Below are 18679 nucleotides of genomic sequence, written 5' to 3'. Positions count from 1 at the left end.
TGGTGTTAAAGCTTGACATAGGGGTGACCTGATGGAAACTAACAAATCTAATAAATTAAATTGTTAGCAGTTGGGAGGACATGACCTGTTCAAACACGTAGTTCAAACTTTTGGAATATGAGTTTGCTATGCCATAATTTTAAGATGTAACAGCTTGAGCAATATCAATATATATATGTTAAAGTTAGAAGAACCCGTTATTATGGTTAAGTATGTGTTAAGATTGATCTTTACTAGAAAAGATATATGTTATTAATGTTGCAATGTTTTGTCCAACCTGTATTTAACATTGGTGTTCCATCCATACCTGAATTATTATTGAAGTATTAAGTTGAGAGGAGACATCAAGGGCTAATAGTGAAAGAATGAGCAAAACAGGAAACAGCTGCATCCGGTGGCGGAGTACAGTAATGCGCAGTGGTTGCTGCTTTAAGCAAGGTTGCCATGACAACCAGTGGTTTCCAGCTGACCTAGACAGGGATCAGCTAAGGAACATTCTCGAAACTTCCAGAAAGGCCACCTCACGTACCGGTGAGGTAATTCCGATGAGGTAATGCCAGAGGCCTATAAATACGTATGTTGTTTTGACACAGAGCGAGGCGGTTCTTCCTCGTCAGGGCGATGGCCATGACGCTGCCCAGAGTAAAGAACGCCGTTTAGACGAAGATGGATTGTTCATTCTTTTTGAGATTGGACCAAAATCTACTAAGATGAATTTCCAGTCTTTGAATTGGACGTTGTCAAATTTTAAGCTTCGAATTAGACTTTGTCAAATTTTAAGCTTTGAATTAGACTTTGTCAAATTTTAAAACCCGGATCTGCCCAAATTTTTTTTTCTAAAAAGGTGCATATTTTCTGGGTCCTTAGGTGTCCCTAAGTACGAATATGCCGCGCTTTTTTGGTTATGACGTCGCGTACACGAGATATGCGGCATCTATATATAGACTATGGGCTGATACGTGCACAAAAATCGGAGCATTCTGACGATTTACAAGTGTAACGTGATGTAATTTATTTGAATGTTCAGAGTTAGTTGTGTTTTACACGTAACAGCTGTCTGCAACATGAAACGGACCATTTCCGCAATTTTCAATGGGCATGCATATGCAACGCCTCCAGTCAATGGCGGCCGTCATCCCCAGGGTATGGGGAACAGTCGTAAGAAAATGCCGAAGTTTCTATGAACACAAGTTGGCTTTCATAGCCGTACGTATTTGCAACAAACTTTCAGGGAAAACGGTACAAAACCACGGTACAATAAGCGCAGTGGACTGAAGATTGCGGTTCCATAAACGCAGTGGACGGCCGTGATTTGTAACTCAGCAGTGATCATGCTCAGCCTTGCGCCGCCACTTCCGGTCAGAAAACGGATCACGTGACCAGTGCTTCTCACACATTCTGTTCTGGCTGGTGGTAACCACGGAAACACTTCATGCATAGAGCCACGCGGCTCTTGGAGCACGCACTGGACGGACGGGAGTTGCAAGTCGGCAGTACGCACTTTCGGCCTTGCTCCGCCACTTCCGGCCAGTGCTCCATGCCGTCGAAGCGGGAGTCATCGGCAACTGCGCACAGGCGCGGTCTGCCCACTCTCCGAGCACGAGTGACGTTTTGCTTTTGCCCGCATACAGACAATCGGTAAAGGCATCCAGGCCGGTTCGGAGGCAGGTTCGAGTGTGGCCTGAGGGTGCCTCCGATGCACTTCGTGACTGCTTCGACACCACTGACTGGGACTTGTTTAAGCAGGCAGCCACCTACAACGATTGGACGGACATAGAGGAATATACTGACTCTGTTACCTCTTACATCACGAAGTGCATCGATGATGTGACTTGCTCGAAATCCGTCGTCACTCGCGCGAACTGGAAGCCGTGGCTGACGGGGGCTGTCCTCAGACTGTTGAGGGCCAGGGACAAGGCTTTCAGAGCAGGGGATGAGGCTGGCTTGAGGACAGCGAGGGCCGACCTGTCCCGAGGCATCAAAGAAGCGAAGAAGGCGTTCTCGTGCAAGGTCTCCACCCATTTCAAGGACAGCAAGGACGCACGTAGCCTTTGGCGGGGCATTCAGACCATCACAGACTACAAGCCCGCGCCGAGGAGCTGTGAGGGCGACGTCCGCCTGCTGAACGATCTGAACCGCTTCTTTGCTCGCTTCGACGCCCAGAACAGCACTTGCCCGCTGAAGACCACTCCCCCCCCACACGAGCAGCCCCTGCGCCTCTCTGCCGACGGTGTGAGGAGGGCGCTTGCCGCTATTGACACCCGTAAGGCGGCGGGCCCTGACAACATCCCGGGTCGAGCGCTGAAGGACTGCGCTGGGGAGCTGTCGGGTGTCTTCGCAGACATCTTTAACATTTCCCTGCAGCAGGCCATCGTCCCCTCGTGTTTCAAGGCTGCCACCATCGTTCCTGTGCCGAAGAAACCTGCACCGTCCTGCTTCAATGACTACCGCCCTGTGGCACTGACGCCCATCATCATGAAGTGCTTTGAGCGGCTGGTCTTGGAGCACATCAAGTCCGTTCTCCCCCCCCACCATTGACCCTTTCCAGTTTGCGTACCGTGCCAAGCGGTCCTCTGAGGATGCCATCTGCTCTGCCCTCCACTCGGCCCTCACCCACCTGGAGAGAAAGGACTCATATGTGAGGTTGCTGTTTGTGGACTTCAGCTCTGCCTTCAACACCATTGTGCCGCAGCGACTCATCTCCAAACTCGACGAGCTGGGCCTCAGTACCTCCCTCTGCAACTGGATACTGGACTTCCTCTGTCAGAGGCCTCAGGTGGTGCGTGTTGGCGACAAAATCTCCGCCAGCATCACGCTGAGCACGGGGGCCCCCCAGGGCTGCGTGCTCAGTCCATTGCTCTTCACCCTGCTGACGCATGACTGCACTGCGACCTACAGCGACAACCGCATAGTGAAGTTTGCTGACGACACGACTCTGGTGGGTCTCATCACGAAGGGCGACGAGACTCGGTACAGGTCGGAAGTTGACCTTCTGACCGCGTGGTGCAGGGGCAACAACCTCCTGCTGAACGTCAGTAAGACCAAGGAAATCATTGTGGACTTCCGGAAGGGTCACACAACACACCTGCCGCTGATCATCGACGGTGCTGTGGTGGAGAGGGTGAGCTGCACCAAGTTCCTGGGGGTGCACATCAGTGAGGACCTCTCCTGGTCCGCGAACACCTCGTCACTGGCAAAGAAAGCTCAGCGCCGCCTGTATTTCCTGCGGAAGCTCAGGCGTGCATGTGCTCCTCAGGCAGTCCTGTCTACATTCTACCGTGGCACCATTGAGAGCATCCTCGCCAGTTGCATCGCTGTCTGGGGTGGTAACTGCACTGAACAGAACTTGAAGGCCCTGCAGCGCATAGTGAATACGGCTGGTAAGATTATTGGTGCTTCGCTTCCCTCCCTGAAGGACATTTACACCTCCCATCTCGCCCGCAAGGCAACCTCGATTGCCAGAGATGTGAGTCACCCGGCTCACTCCTTGTTTGACCTTCTGCCCTCTGGGAAGAGGTACAGGAGCCTGCGCTCCCGCACCACCAGACTCGCCAACAGCTTCTTTCTCCAGGCTGTTAGGGCCCTGAACTCGCTACCCCCTTCTGCGTAGCGTGCGGCACTGTTGCGCTATTTTCGGGAATGTCTGCTGTACGCGTTTTTAGGCTCCTCTTAATTAATTATTTATTTATTTATTGTTGTGTTATTTATTCATTATTTATTCAGCACGCTTTTGTTATACTTGTTTACTGTTTGTCTGTTGTGAGCCATGTCTTGTCACCGTGGGATAGGGGGGAACGAAATTTCGGTTTCTTTGTGTGTCTTTGGCATGTGGAGAAATTGACAATAAAGCTGACTTTGACTTTGACTTTGCAAGCAGAGTTCGGGCCACTTCGCGTCGGGAGTCAAGCAGAGATATCCCGCCGTGCTCATCCAGCCGGTGCAGCACCCATGCATTGAAGACGGCCGCGTCCAGCATCCAGGTGAATATCGGCCACCACCACTTCTTCTGGCGCATGTTGATGCGGTAGAGCCCGATGCCGCCCATGCTGGACAACAAATGGCTGGTCCACTGCCACCTTCCTCTTCTCCTTCGCTGACCAGCGCGACGCCTTCTGCAGAGGATGCTCGGCGGCGAGGGTGGAGGCGATGGTGACCACGACGTTATCCTTCCACCGAGTGAGCGCAATCTTCTTTGCCGTGTCATACACGACAGACAAGATTTGGTGTCTTCCAAAATATTCAATCATTGCCTCGTCCAGATCAACATTGCAGTCCATTGAATACGCCTCCCTGAACCGAGCGTTGAGAATGTCCATGGGACGCAGCTTTGTCTTCCGGTCGCTGAGGTTCAGGTGCGCGTTGTCGGCGCAGTGAATGTAGCGGATGATCTCCTCGAACCTGTTGCGTGATATGGCCCCAGCGACGAGGGCGCACTGGAGATCTTCATCTGTGCTCCAGTCGTGTCGGCGACTGGGGAGAGAGTGGTAACCCGAGAGCACCAAGATCCCCAACACGCGCTTCAATTCTCCGATGGTGAGCTGGAAGTTGGAGTCAGTCACCTTGGTCTCTTGAACAAGATGAGGATATACCTCAGAAAGGAAGAAGTCCAGCTTCTGATTTGCGCTCTTTCCGACGACAATCGTGGGGGCGGCAAGAGGTCTGGCGTCCGGGAATTTTGTCAGGCGCAGACTCCACCCTGATGACGGGGGGAGCAATGAAGATTTCATCCACAGCTGCGTCTTCATCTTCACCTTCGATTGCATTGAGGACATCCAGCACCGATTTTGTATCCATAGACGCCCATAGTCTATATATAGATGTTTTGGATAAAATAATACATGGAGGAAATACGTCAGGTCGAATCATCACTGCAATCACATCAGTTAATAACAATTATATGATAACTGTTCCCTAAAAGTTTCACCCTTCTATCTCGAGTCTATCATAATATCCCGGAGCTCACCTTTGATCATGTTCCATCGTGAATCGCAACCGTCCGGCTTCATTCACCTAGCACGACTGACTCATACACTGGGCAGATGGCGGCGATTCCGGTTTCGACAGGTCAAAGACTGGTTATAACTGTATACAACTGGCACGAATGCTGGTCGTCATTTGAGGACGACAGATGTTACGGAAATTGGAGCATCTATATATAGACTATGGGCAGAAACCGTTTCTGCTTCGAGGAAGGCAGAAGAGACAGCCGCTTCAGGCAGAAAGGCGAAGACGCCAATGTTACGGCGTTGGCTAAGCTCCTCATGGGGAGACCTTTACTCTTTTTTAAACAGAATTCGCATTTTGGAACAAAGGAGAGCCGATCACTCGACTTGTTCAACCAAATAGGATTTTAGACCTTTTGTCTCCTCTTTTGTTCTGAGATGGGTGAGTGTTGTTTTTTTCGACTTGTAATTCTTTTTCTTGCTTATTCATGAAATTCTTCTTAATCCTTAATTCGGTTATCAATTATTTCGTATTAACTATGTTGAGCATGGTTTTATATGCAGTAATTAGAACTTTAAAATGTCTTTATTTCCCTATAATAGGTCTTCTTTAAATCTGTTCAATTCTTTTTAAAGTGAAGACAGCTTTAATCCTTAACATCAGGAATTGTCAGATCTGGTTCGAAGTAGTTATCTTGAGCTCAGCTAGGGTGAGTGCGCTCTAGTAAATCAACGAATTCCTTCGGTCTTACCAAAGACAAATAAATTTATCCGAGCGATAACAAATGCTTCAAATCAAAAATGGGGAAGGAGCCGCTGGTAAAAAGGGGGCGGTCATCTTGATTCCGGGCCTCAAGTGGTTACTCTGCACCGGTTTCAGAGTGACTTTAAAGGGATTGGCATCCTAAAAAGAATAAATTAATTCTGTCCGAATTGATGTCTTAGAGGCGGTTAGACTTGGACGAATCTTTCCCCGCCCCGACCTGGAAACTCTCGTCTCCCTATGAGGGCTGCAGTACAGCAGCGGGGTCGAAGGGGAAATTAACCCTTTAAACGGAGGGTCGGGTCACTTACGGTCGATAAGTGCGGATTTGACAAACACAACGAGCATTTCATTTGCGCTTCAGACTTGGTAGACATGACCTGCTCGCTTGCTGGTGAAAAAAGAGAAGCTTCAGAGCGAAGAGACCACACGATTATTATTTGTGTGCATGCGTGAAAGAGAAAGAAGGTAGGTGTGTGGGATTGTGTTTGTTTATGTGTGACTGTGTATTTCTTCTTACTCTGTGCAAGCAGTTGGGATATGGTCTTAAAGGTGTCTTCTGATCCTTCAGATTCTTGAGCAGTTAGCTGCTTATTGGCTGTCTCCATGCGGTCTATTAGATAATAAAAGACAGCATTAAAATTTTAACCTGCGATGCAGACAAATCAGACATAATTCCCTACACAAGGCACTTTGATTAACGGCGGACAAAGATATAAAATATATAATGATGATGGAACCTTAAAAAAACGACAGTTCAATGCATATCTTTGAAAAATTACCCAGTACAATAACCCCCTAGTCAATGTACCTAAAGTGAGAGCACATATATTTCATTGTACAGTATTATCACTTGTATTACATCACTAAGTTTTTAAGTTCCATTGTTTAATCTTTACATTTATCCCGGGATGGGTCGCATGGGCATCAACTTGAACAGTGAAGCCCAGATTTCTCTCTCCCAAAATGGGAGACAGGCTGTTTATCCTTTATGCTTCATGTTTCAGGTTTGATTAAAGTCAAATAGAGGACAATCACAGAGTCCTCCTGAAGCCATTCCTTTATTTCACGGTCATTGTCCTGTTGGAAGGAAAACCCTCACCCCAGTCTAATGTCCTGAGCACTCTGGAGAAGGTTTTCACGCAATTTATCTTACCCTCATTTATGACTTGTCCCCCACCTCCTACAGCTGAAAAACATCTCCACAGCATGATTCTGCACTACCATGCTTCACAGTAGGATAGTGTTGGTCAGGTGTGTGGCTTCCTCTATCATGTCACTTGGCATTCATGCCAAATAGTTTAATCTTTGTCCCATAAGACCTGATAATTGTATTTCTTATAGCCAGAGAGTCCTTCAAATGCCTTTGGGCAAACTCCAAGCAGACTGCCTTGGATTTTTTACTAAGGAGTGGCTTTTGTCTGGCCAGTCTACTGTACAGGTCTGAGCGGTGGAGTGCTGCAGGGGGTTTTAATTCTGGAAAGTCTTTTCTCCAAAGAGGACTGCTGGAGCTCTGACAGAGTGACCGTCGGTTTCTGGGTCAACTCCCTGACTAAGGCTCCCCTGATTGCTTCATTTAGATGGGCAGCCAGCTCCAGGAAGTGTTGCTTCTTCCATTGATGAATGATGGAGGCCAATCTTCTCACTGGAACATTTATACCATCTGAACATTTTCTTTACTTTTCCCCAGATTTGTGTCTCAAGACAACCCAGTCTTGGAGGTCTACAAAGAATTTATTTGCGTTATATTTGGTTTGTGCTCTGACATGCACTATGAACTGGTACCATGTATAAAAAGTAGTTCTGTAAGGTGATTAAAAAAATCAGAGGTTTTGTAATTACCGTATTTTTCGGACTAAAAGTCGCGATTCTTTTCATATTTTGCGTGAGGGGGACGACTTATACTCAGGAGCAACTTAAATGTGAAATTTTTCACACATTTTTACTTGATCATTAACACATTATTTACTTACTAGTATAGTTGCTCACTTCACATGTTATTTTCACTTTAAACCGCATGAAGGCTGTTAGATAAATTGTATATATATGTTATCATGCGTTCCCTAATGAGTACTTATTGATAAAATTATTGCACAGAATGCTTGCTGTTTCGCCTTGCAGACGTCCACCAGTCCACAACAAGTCATACGATGCTGTCTGGAGCTTCCTGACCTTCTACATCTCTGGGAATCCAAGAAAGCTGTTGATAGCTCAAACTATTTTGTTGATGTCTGTGACTTCTTATTTCACATAGCATTTTGTCCTTGCACTCTTTTCTCATGGTGTCTTGTCTGTGACTTCTTATTTCACATAGCATTTTGTCCTTGCACTCTTTTTGTTTCTCATGGCATCATGTCTGCAACTTCTTTTTTCACATAGAATCTCGTTTCTTCTCTCATGAGACAAAGCCCACGCTTCCCCCACCTCAGGGGCTAGTCTCACATTGTGGGTAGGGCATTCCTAAATAAAAAGAGTGAGGAGTGTAAACAGACCTTGAGTGTATTCGGATTGCTGTAGGTCTGGATGCACTCCTCGCGAGAAAAGACTCAATATTCTGCCTCACTGGTTTTGTCTGCTGATCCTTTTGCTGATCTTGAACCTGACAAAGGCGCACTATGGCTGTGGAATAATTGGAGCCTCACTGACAATGAGTTCCATTCACCGACTTCTGGAGAAGGCAGCGGTGGGGAAGAGCGATCCAGGGCGCTTGTGTGTGTTGGCTCATATGTTGAGCTCTTGTTTTGTGAAATAAAGAGCCAGTTACCAAACCCACGTCTTGTCTGGTACTTTGGTAACGCTACAATATAGTTAGTTATAGATCTGTGGAATAATTGGAGCCGCAACTGACGACGAGGCTGACGACAAGGCTGACGACGAGGCTGACGTTGAGGCTGACGACGAGGCTGACGACGAGGCTGACGTCAGCGGCGCACGGAGGTCCGGAATCAACACCTTTTTTTTTTTTTTGACACAGAGGATGAATATTCCAATGGATTTAATGATTTGAAGTGACACAGATGGTTTTATAAACGTGTTATTTATGTTATAGTTATTTGAATAACTGTCAATGTTACATCAGGCCCGTTTTCAGCACCTCGTTTGTGTTTATGTCACATTAGCATACCGTATCGTTAGCCTGTTGTTGCTGGTTCATGTCTGTTCTTGGTGTTGAATTTTGTCAAATACATTTCCCCCAAAATGCGTCTTAAACTCCAGACACGGAGACTTACCGTAATTTTCGGACTATAAGTCGCGGTTTTTTTTCACAGTTTGGGTGGGGGGGCGACTTATACTCAGGAGCGACTTATATATGTTTTTTTTTTCACAAATTTTTACTTGATCATTAACACATCACTTACAAGTATAGTTGAACACTTCACATGTTGTTTTTAGTATAGTTGATCACTTCACATGGTTTTATATCTTTATCTTGAACATATTCAAAACATAAAAAAATAGAGAAAAAATCAAATAAAGCAATTAACACTTTAAAGCGCCATATCCAAGTCCACTGTCTGCTGTATGCACACTTGCTCCATTTTTGCTCCTCTTATATTTATTATGTTATTTGTTTATTTATTATTTATTCATCACTCTTATTTATTCATTGTTTGTGCCTTCTTGTTTTTTTTTGGTGTTGTTTACGTGTATGCATATTGTGTACTATGTCTTGTCACCGTGGGATAGTGGAAACATAATTTCGATCTCTTTGTGTGTCTTGGCATATGAAGAAATCGACAATGAAGCAGACTTTGACTTTGATGAAACAACCAAATAAACAAAACAAAAAAACTACATCTCGAAAAAAAAAATATTTTCAGACGAAACTGGATGAGGGCGCTCTAAATGGGAAGGGCTTAAGAAAAATGGCACCAAAAAGAAACTCATATTTTGCAGGTAACAAACTTTAACTTGTAAGATATGCAGCCGAAAACAGTAATCGAGCAGCAGAAAGAAAGTTTGGAGAACCGTGATGTACCAAAGCATTACTGTAATTTGAATTTCAAGTGACGTCAGTGGCACGGCACAGCACGGCGCGGCTTGGCGGTTGTTTACATAAAGGACAAACGTACCCACGTACGTACTACCGGCATCATTAGCGGCTTTGTTTCTAAGTGACACGGAGGACGCAGAGATTGAAGGAATTAAGGATTTGGAGTGACAAAGAAGGTTTGAAAAACTATTATGGCTTTTACGGACGCCCGGTCCTACTCTACTGAGCTCTCGTTCACCTCCGTGGATCGAAGTCGGGGGCCGGCGCTCGGCCGGGTGGCTGTCCGCGGACCGTGCATAGGGCTCGGACATGGCTTTTACGGATGCCCGGTCCTATTGTATGGAGCTCTCTTCCACATTGGTGGCTGGAAGTCCACGCCGCCACACGCTCGGAAGTTTGTTTTGTTAAATAAAGAGCCGTTTACCAAACCCACGTCTTTCCTTGTACTTTGTTAACGCTACAATATAGTTATATAGTAGATCTGTGGAATAACGACGCTGACGTCAGGACGCACGCGCGGCGTTGTTGACAAAGGACGAGGAATTTGATCGATGGATTTAATGATTTAAAGATGGTTTGATAATATTGCTTATACAATAGTTAATTGAAATATAATTTATATATCGTTATAAGGGCCTGTGGAATATTTTGAATTGCAAGCGCCGTCAGCCGCGCGCACACATTGTTGACAAAGAACGATCGATGGATTTAATGAATTGGAGTGACACCGATGATTTTATAAACGTGTTATTAATGTAATAGTTCTCTTTAATAACTATATGTTACGTCAGGCCCATTCTCAGCTCTTCGTTTGTGTTTGTCACATTAGCATACCTATTGTTTAGCCTGTTGTTGCTATCGTATCGAATAATCGATGGATTTAATGAATTGGAGTGACACAGATGGTTTTATAAACATGTTATTTATGTAATAGTTGTCTTTAATAACTCTATATGTTACGTCAGGCCCGTTCTCAGCTCTTTGTTTGTGTTTGTCATGTTAGCATATCTATTGTTTAGCCTGTTGTTGCTATCGTTTAGCCTGTTGTTGCTCGTTCATGACTGTTCTTGGTGAGGGATTTTGTCAAATAATTTGCCCCCAAAATGCGATTTATACTCCGGAGCGACTTATATAGGTTTTTTTCACTTTTTGGGGCATTTTATGGCTGGTGCGACTTATACTCCGGAGCGACTTATAGTCCAAAAATTACGGTATATATGGTTTTTTCCCCTATATTGTGCATTTAATAGCTGATGCGACTTGTACTCCGGAGCGACTTTTAGTCCCAAAAATACGGTAATCTAATCTATAGCAATCTCATATCCAATAAACGTTCGCAAATAATGAATTTAAATTCTAGGGTTACAAAATTGTAGCGCATGACTCATCATTAGACTACACCAAGAAAAGAAAATTTGAAATGCACATTTTTATTGAAGTGTGCTTCATGAATGAAATTCAAAAGAAATAAGGACCACAGCACAACCAATCCTGGCTCGGCTTCAGAAAAATGGTGAGCCGTGATTGGTTCTGACCTGAGACCTGGCAACTCAGTGCTCAAATACAATGTTTTGTGTGCTTTGGAATTTGTAAATCGACCAATAGTAACATATATAAATGAGGTTTTTGGTTAATGTATCGAAATGTATACCATTTAGCCAGCAGTATAAGATTCATAACGGAAATGTATATTTGTTCAGATTCTAGTTGACTCGTCTTTTCCACGTCGTTAAAAAAATATTTAGCGTGACGGCTGCTTGTACCAGATTTTTGTGATGCCCGCAATGCTCCACTCTTCTACTACAGCAATGCATTTGACACGCCCACACGTCCAGTCTGTCGGAAACGAAGAAGAAATGGTCTTGTATGCACGTGTTCAGTATTTCCAGTTTTCCAGTATTCTGCTTTGAAGTTCCAGACACAAGTGATGTGTCAATGCTGGACAAAACGTGATGCCTTCGGGTGACGGGTTAAACGTCAAAGAAGAGGGTAGGACAGCGCAGAAGAAGAGCAAGGCAATGAATGTTGCAAAGGTCACATTGTCATAGCCTTAACCCACGGCCTATCCCGATAGAAACATGGCCAGATTCGACGGCTGGTTCTCGAAGGCTGCGTGAATTTGTCACCATCATATTGTGTGTTGAAGTACGCTGCCTATTAATTTGTACGCAGCGAGCCTGTCCAAATTTGCCATGGCTTGTGCGGTCGTCAGAGGCAGAGCTTCCAGGGCTGCAAAGTACCCCTTTGAACTGGTCTTGGAGGACGGAGCCTGTGAATCTGGACACAGCTTGTGATGTCACTTTCAGTCGACAGCATATGGTAGTGAGATGATTACAAATGGGGGATTGTTGCTGCTTGAAGAGTCACAAAAGAGATGATGGTCCGTTTTTCACATCCATCCAACCATCCATCTTCTACCGTTTATCGGGTTGCGGGGGCAGCAGTTTTAGGAGGGATGCCCAGACTTCCCTCTCGACAGCCACTTCGTCCAGCTCACCCCGGGGGATCCCAAGATGTTCCCAGGCCAGCCAAGAGACATAGTCTCTCCAGTGTGTCCTGAGTTGTCTCCGGGGTCTCCTGCCGGTGGGACTTGCCCGGAACACATCCCCGGGGAGCAGCGGCCCAACTCCGAGTCTCTTCTGAATGACCCAGCCTCTCGTCCTATCTCTAAGATAGAGTCCGGAAACTCTGTGGCCGCAAATCTGATGACACGTCTACAAACTCAATCATCGAACTGAGGCCGAGGGTGTCCTGCTGCCAAGTGTACACATGGACACCCTTATGTTTGAACGTGGTGTTCATTATCAAAGACAAAGTCTGCTTTATTGTCAATTTCTTCACATGTCAAGACACACAAACACAGACACACTCGGCACCTCTCACCGTGGGCAACTCCGGAATGGAAGAGAGATCAGGCTCCTTTCTTGCCAGAGAGGTGAGAGTCCATGTCCCTAGAGCCAGCTTCGGTAACCGGGGATCTGACCACCAAAGTCCCCGCCTTTGGCCACCGCCCAGCTCACTCTGCACCTGACCTCTTTGGCCCCTCCCAGCATTTTTCACTTACTACCCTAAATTATGTTTTTGGTTTTTTTTATCAAGAAAATGAAACAAGTTTTCAAATTTGGAGGAATAATGAAGTATTTAATGCCTTCAGGAACGGCCATTTTAATGAGGAATATGGCCACCCTCCATGTCCTGGTTGATGACGACACTGAAGGGAGCAATCACAATTTCCCTATTGGAAATCATTGTTCAGGCATTGCTTATGACAATATAACAGGAATCAAAATGAATGTGGACATCTCTACTTAGGCCCATTTCAACGTCTGAAAACCGCATAAAACGATTAGCTTTTCCGAGGCTGACTTAAGAGCAAGAAATGCGCCGCCTCTCTGTAGCTTAAGTGCCTTGTCATGTCTGTATATTTCCTTTCATCAGTCACCAACATACGCAAACGCATTCCAAGGGGCTTCATGTAAGCTGAATTGTTCATAGGTCATTATGTAGTATATTGTATTTCAATTTAATGTATAACTACTAGGTTATAAGGGTTCATTTAACTCACCTTGAAATCCATGTATGGGGTACCCCCACCTTCACCTATCCGAAAAAGAGGTGCTTAAACGTCCACACTCAGCTGAAGGGTCAGCCATCTTGCTGGAAGTCCGGTGATCCCAATTTTTCCAGCAAGCCCACTTTCAAGACTTGTCTTGCAGTTCTATATATCCCAAATTAAATTGGAATATAGCCCGCACAGTACACAAGGAGCCTTCTTGCTGAGCAGTGGGCCGGCTGATGCCGCCCCCGGAAAGCCTCTTTGATGAGCGGCAAGCTTAATTTTTTCATTTTTCGAGAATAGATATACACATTGATCCCTTCTTTTGGTGTGCTGCTACACCCAGCCACAATGCATTTATTAGGCATCTTTGCTGCCTTAAATGTTCAAAAAATAGTCTATTCCAAAACAACAGGATGTTGACTAAGCATAGTAAGCAAGCTAGAAAACAAGAGGTTACTCTATGCCTTTGCTGCCTTCTCTGACAGAGTAAGTTTGATGTGTCAATTAAAAAGTGGGCGTCAGTAAATCCACTGATACTCTGTCCCAAAATACCGTTATAAACAATTCACCTAACAAAAGCCTCTCGTAACCTAAGGCGTTTGCATATGTTGGTGACTGGTGAAAGGAAATAGATGTGACAGGCACTTGAGCTGAAGAGTGGTTGCTCATTTCTTGCTCTTAAATCAGCCATGTCAAGGCAAAAACCTTGTGATATTTTGAAATTGTCATAAGTAGAGATGTCTATGTGAATTTTTCTCTTTTAATTTTCCTGATAAAAAATACATAAACTGGGCGAAATAATGAAAAATGAACCATCTTCGCTATTCCAAAACAACAGCACGTTGACTAAGGATAGTAAGCAAGCCAGAAAACGAGTAACATGCCTTCGCTTCCTTCTCTGACGTAGTCAGGCTGATGTGTCAATCAAGCAGACCATGTCCCAAAAAGTGGGTGTTCAATAAGTCCACCGCCACTCTGTCCCCAAATACCATTAAATCACTTCTGAGGTTTTTTTTTTTTTTTTTCAGAGGAGCAAAGACTCGTGATGGAAAAAGGAAAATCCACCTTTTTTGCTTTTATATTAACTTTATTGTGTACTTGGAGTCTCCAAGATTGTGGAAAAGTGTAATTTATCCCTCCAGGTGTTGCAGAGATACTTTAATGATCTGTTTAGGGGCTATTTTTCACTCCGTTCAGTTTTCTCCATTTTCTATTTCGTATTTTATTTGTATCTATTACGTCACATCCTTTGGGGCGGGACTACCAAACAAGGTAATGGGTGTGGCCAGATGGTTTCGCAAATCCGCCATCTTTATTACTCAAAAGACTTTTGTAGTCCAAACAACTCAAGGATACATAATTGGAGAGATTGAAATGTTCTGTTGATGGATGCATCAACTCAGTGCACCGTCCCCCAGCATCAGAACCTCAAAGAAGTGTGTTAGGGTTTTTCAGATTATCCTTATCGCATGATTATGTTGGAATGCAACCGGTAATGAATAAGATAATTTGTCCAATTCTACACAAGGTCGTAAAACACCCCCTGATATGTTTTGACTAGAGCACAAGGGCTTCCTATTCAGTCTACTCTTGCCCTCACTCTTTCTCTTAATAAATATGCCCTTGCAGGAGGGAGTTAGACTTCATTCCTTGAACGAGTGAACTCTCCACCTGCAGGTGTCTAAACGGACTTGCTTGTCTCCCGTGTGGTTCTTGCAAAATAAGTTAGAGTGAGCAAATCTCTAACAAAGTGCCTGTTCAAATTTCATTTTTCAAGCAGTGTTCCAAGATCTGTGGGCAAAGTCCTGCTTGTTCAAGGACGAGTGTTTCAGAAATCTTTTGTCAGTATTGGGAAGGATTCGCCAAAAGATTTTGTTTCATTGATGGCTCAGTTCCTTCAATCTATGGAAACGACGGACACAGTAAAGGGGTAAGCTTGAGATGAAACAAAAATAACAAACAGTATTTAACTTTCATATTATTGTGTGTAGGGCAGCTCGGTGGCGCACTGGCTAGCACGTCCGCCTCACAGTTAGGAGGGTGTGGGTTTGATTCCACCTCCGGTCCTCCCTGTGTAGACTTGTTGCATGTTCTCCCCGTGTCCGCGTGGGTTTTCTCTGGGCACTCCGGTTTTCTCCCACATCCCCAAAACATGCTTGGTAGGCCAATTGAGCACTCCAAATTGTCCCTGAGTGCGAGTGCGGATGGTTGTTCATCTCTGTGTGCTCTGCGATTGGCTGGCAACTGTTTTTTATGTTGTGCTACAGAAAAGAAAGGTTACAGCTGGGTCACGACAGAGGTGACATTTTTACACTCTCAGGTGGAGCGGCAAGAAAACGTCAAGTTTCCTGTTTTTATCATAGAGACAAAGAGAGATGCTGATTGCTTAAATTGTTTTGCAGACATTGCCATATAAGTATGCAACACCTTGTGTTTATTTTTGCTTACGAGACAAAGCCCACATGCTTCCCCCCCTCCCTTAGGGGCTTTTGTATCACATTGTGGGTAGGACAAATCCAAATAAAAAGAGTAGGAGTGCATACAGATATTTAGTGTAGTGAGATTGTTGTAAGCTATCTGTACTGCACTCCGCGCGAACATTTGAATTAATATTCTTGTCTCATTGTGATTTCTGTTTGCTGAGTCTTTTGTCTTTACTTTACAGTACACATGTCAGTAAAATAAACCTGACAAAACCCACGCCAAAGAATGCTAAAAAATTAGTAGGAGGAAGCATAGCTTTTTAGATTCCCACCCCTTTCTCACTTAATCCATTAAACTAATAATTCAACATATACATCAATGAAACAGAACACATGTACATGACACACTTTCAGACTTATTTTCATTTTTGCTTGTGTGTAATCATTTTGGCTATTTATCTTTTTTTCCTCATAAGAAACCAGTTTTTATACACTTTTTTGAACAGTTTTATGTTCATTTTTGAGACAATCCCACAATTTCACCCCACAGACAGTTATACATATACTTTTCACTTGTTCTGACTTTTACTCGCTTAAAAATCAGTTCCCCTCTCAGATTATACCCACCCTGCCTTTCCATAAACGCAGTTTGTATCCCACTTGGAAGAAGGTTATATCTTGCTCTGTACATAATTTGAGCTGTCTTGTGTTTGATCAGATCTTCCAATTTTAAAGTTTGTGTTATTATGAACAGTGCTTTTGTATGCTCCCAATATCCCTTGTTATTGATTATTCGTATTGCTCTTTTTTGTAACATACACAATGGCTGTAGGTTGGACTTATAGGTGTTACCCCATATTTCCACACAGTAGCTCAGATATGGCAATATGAGTGCATTATAGATAATACGTAGTGATCTGGAGTTCAGAATGCTTCTTGCTTTCCTCAAAATTGCAATAATTTTTGACATTTTTGTTTTTACATGATTAATATGTGATTTCCAGCAGATTTTATTGTCAACAATCACACCCAGGAATTTTATTTCAGAAACTCTTTCTATAACATTGTCAGTTTTCACTTCCAAATGAGGGTTTGATTTAAATTTTCCAAATAATATGTATTGTGTTTTACTCAAATTCAGTGACAATTTGTTTACATTAAACCACCGTTTTAATTTATTCATTTCTGTTGTGATCGTTTCCATAAGCTGTAAATTGTGCCCAGCGCAGTAGATGCTTGTATCATCAGCAAATAAAATACATTTCATTATGATACATTACATAAGTCATTGATATAGATTATAAACAGTTTAGAACCAAGGAGAGACCCTCGAGGTACTCCGCATAATATGGGCAAAAAGTCAGATACATGATCTCCAATTGTTACAAATTGCTGCCTGTTGCTTAAGTAGCTCCTCACCCAGTCCAGACCAACCCCTCTCATCCCATATCTCTCCAATTTGTTGAATAGAATGCCATGATTTATTGTGTCAAAATCTATCTTTAGATCTATGAAGGTCCCCATAACTTGTTTTTTTATTATCTATGCCATTTGTGATGTCCTCTATAAGATCCATTAGTGCCATTGTTGTTGATCTGTCCTTCCGGAATCCATATTGACTGTCAGCTAAAAGCTTGTTTTTTTCAATGAAGTTGTCTGGTTTTTCTGTGGACAGTTTTTCAAGGATTTTGGAGAACTGAGAGAGTAGAGATACTGGCCTGTAATTCGTGTAATGGTGTCTATCCCGAAATTTTATAGAGGTATAACCTCAGCTATTTTCATGTTATTTGGAAATTTACCAGACGTAAAAGACATTGCAAATGTGAGTAAATGGTTCTGCACTTTCATCAAAAATGTTTCTTATTATACACATCAATATCGTTGTAATCAGTAAAGGTTTTGCTTTCACTTCTGATTACAATCTCTATTTCTTCTTTTGTGCTAACTGCACCCAGAAATATAGATTTAGCATTTCTCTTTCATTGAGTAGCCTCCATTCCCCCTGAGTCTGTCTGGATCCTGTATTTATCCTGCAAGCTCTGGTCCTACATTTACAAATAAATATTAAATCCATTTACCACCCCTTTCATATTGTGTATTGATCGGTCATTTTCAATATAATAATCAGGGTAGCTTGTGTTTTTGTTTTTAGCTCCATTCCTAATAACACTGTTTAGTACCGTCCACATCCCCTTCATATTATTTTTATTACTATCTAATGTTTTATTATAATATTCCTTCTTACATGTCCTCATAATGCTGGTTAATATATTTTTGTATTTTTTATATCTAATTTCTGCCTCTATAGATAGTTTTTTTTTTATTAATTGTTTATCGAGCATGTTCTCCTTTTTGCAGGCATTTTTAAATCCTTTTAATTCCATGGGCTGTTTGCTTCTTTTTGTCCAACCCTGTATTTCTTTACAGGACAGATTTTATCATATAATGTTTTAAAGATATTTATATATCTACTGTATGCTATGTCAATAACTCCTTCCTCGTAAAGTACATCACAGTCCTGTTTTCATCCGTTCTTATACGTTTGTATTTCACGTTTGATTTATGTCCTTGGGTTTCCAGTAGTTACAGTGAAAGACAATAAATACAGGTAAAGGGTCACTGATGTCATTATATAAAAGCCCACTTTCTGTATTGTTTTCTATACTGTTTGTAAATATGTTATCTATTAATGTAGCACAATGAGAAGTAATTCTACTAGATTTGGTGATTTGGGGGTATTAACCCATAGTGTAAATTGTATATAAGACATTTTCTGTCATTTTATGCTTTTTTGGATTTAATAGATCTATATTAAAATCCCCACAGATAAACAAAGTCTTCTGCAGTGATCTAGATAACATGTTTTCCATCCAGTTTTCGAAAGTATCAATACTTGATGCTGGAGTTCTGTATACACAGCTCACAATTATATTTTTTGTTCTTTCCATACAAATTTACACTGTGATACATTCCACCAGATTATCAACAGGTGATGTC

The 18679-nt window shown here is 43.2% G+C and overlaps 1 protein-coding gene and 1 long non-coding RNA gene across 2 annotated transcripts in view; one reads left to right on the top strand and one right to left on the bottom strand.

Annotated features, from left to right (window-relative positions):
• Positions 1-18679, bottom strand: part of amot (angiomotin) — a 157574-nt gene that overhangs the window by 72695 nt on the left and 66200 nt on the right. The window contains exon 7 of the mRNA XM_088397667.1: positions 6227-6319. Within this exon, the coding sequence (XP_088253793.1) occupies positions 6227-6319 (93 nt within the window). The remainder of the gene's footprint in view (positions 1-6226; positions 6320-18679) is intronic.
• The window catches only part of LOC148385880 (uncharacterized), a 70752-nt gene that overhangs the window by 21476 nt on the left and 30597 nt on the right, over positions 1-18679 (top strand). The gene's annotated exons all lie outside the window — the stretch shown is intronic.

This window comes from Syngnathus floridae, chromosome 15, assembly GCF_059516105.1.
Source record: "Syngnathus floridae isolate MCC-2025c chromosome 15, RoL_Sflo_1.0, whole genome shotgun sequence".
Classification (NCBI taxonomy): Eukaryota; Metazoa; Chordata; class Actinopteri; order Syngnathiformes; family Syngnathidae; genus Syngnathus; species Syngnathus floridae.
Note: the sequence above shows the minus strand (reverse complement) of the source record. Positions and strands in the feature narration are given on the sequence as shown.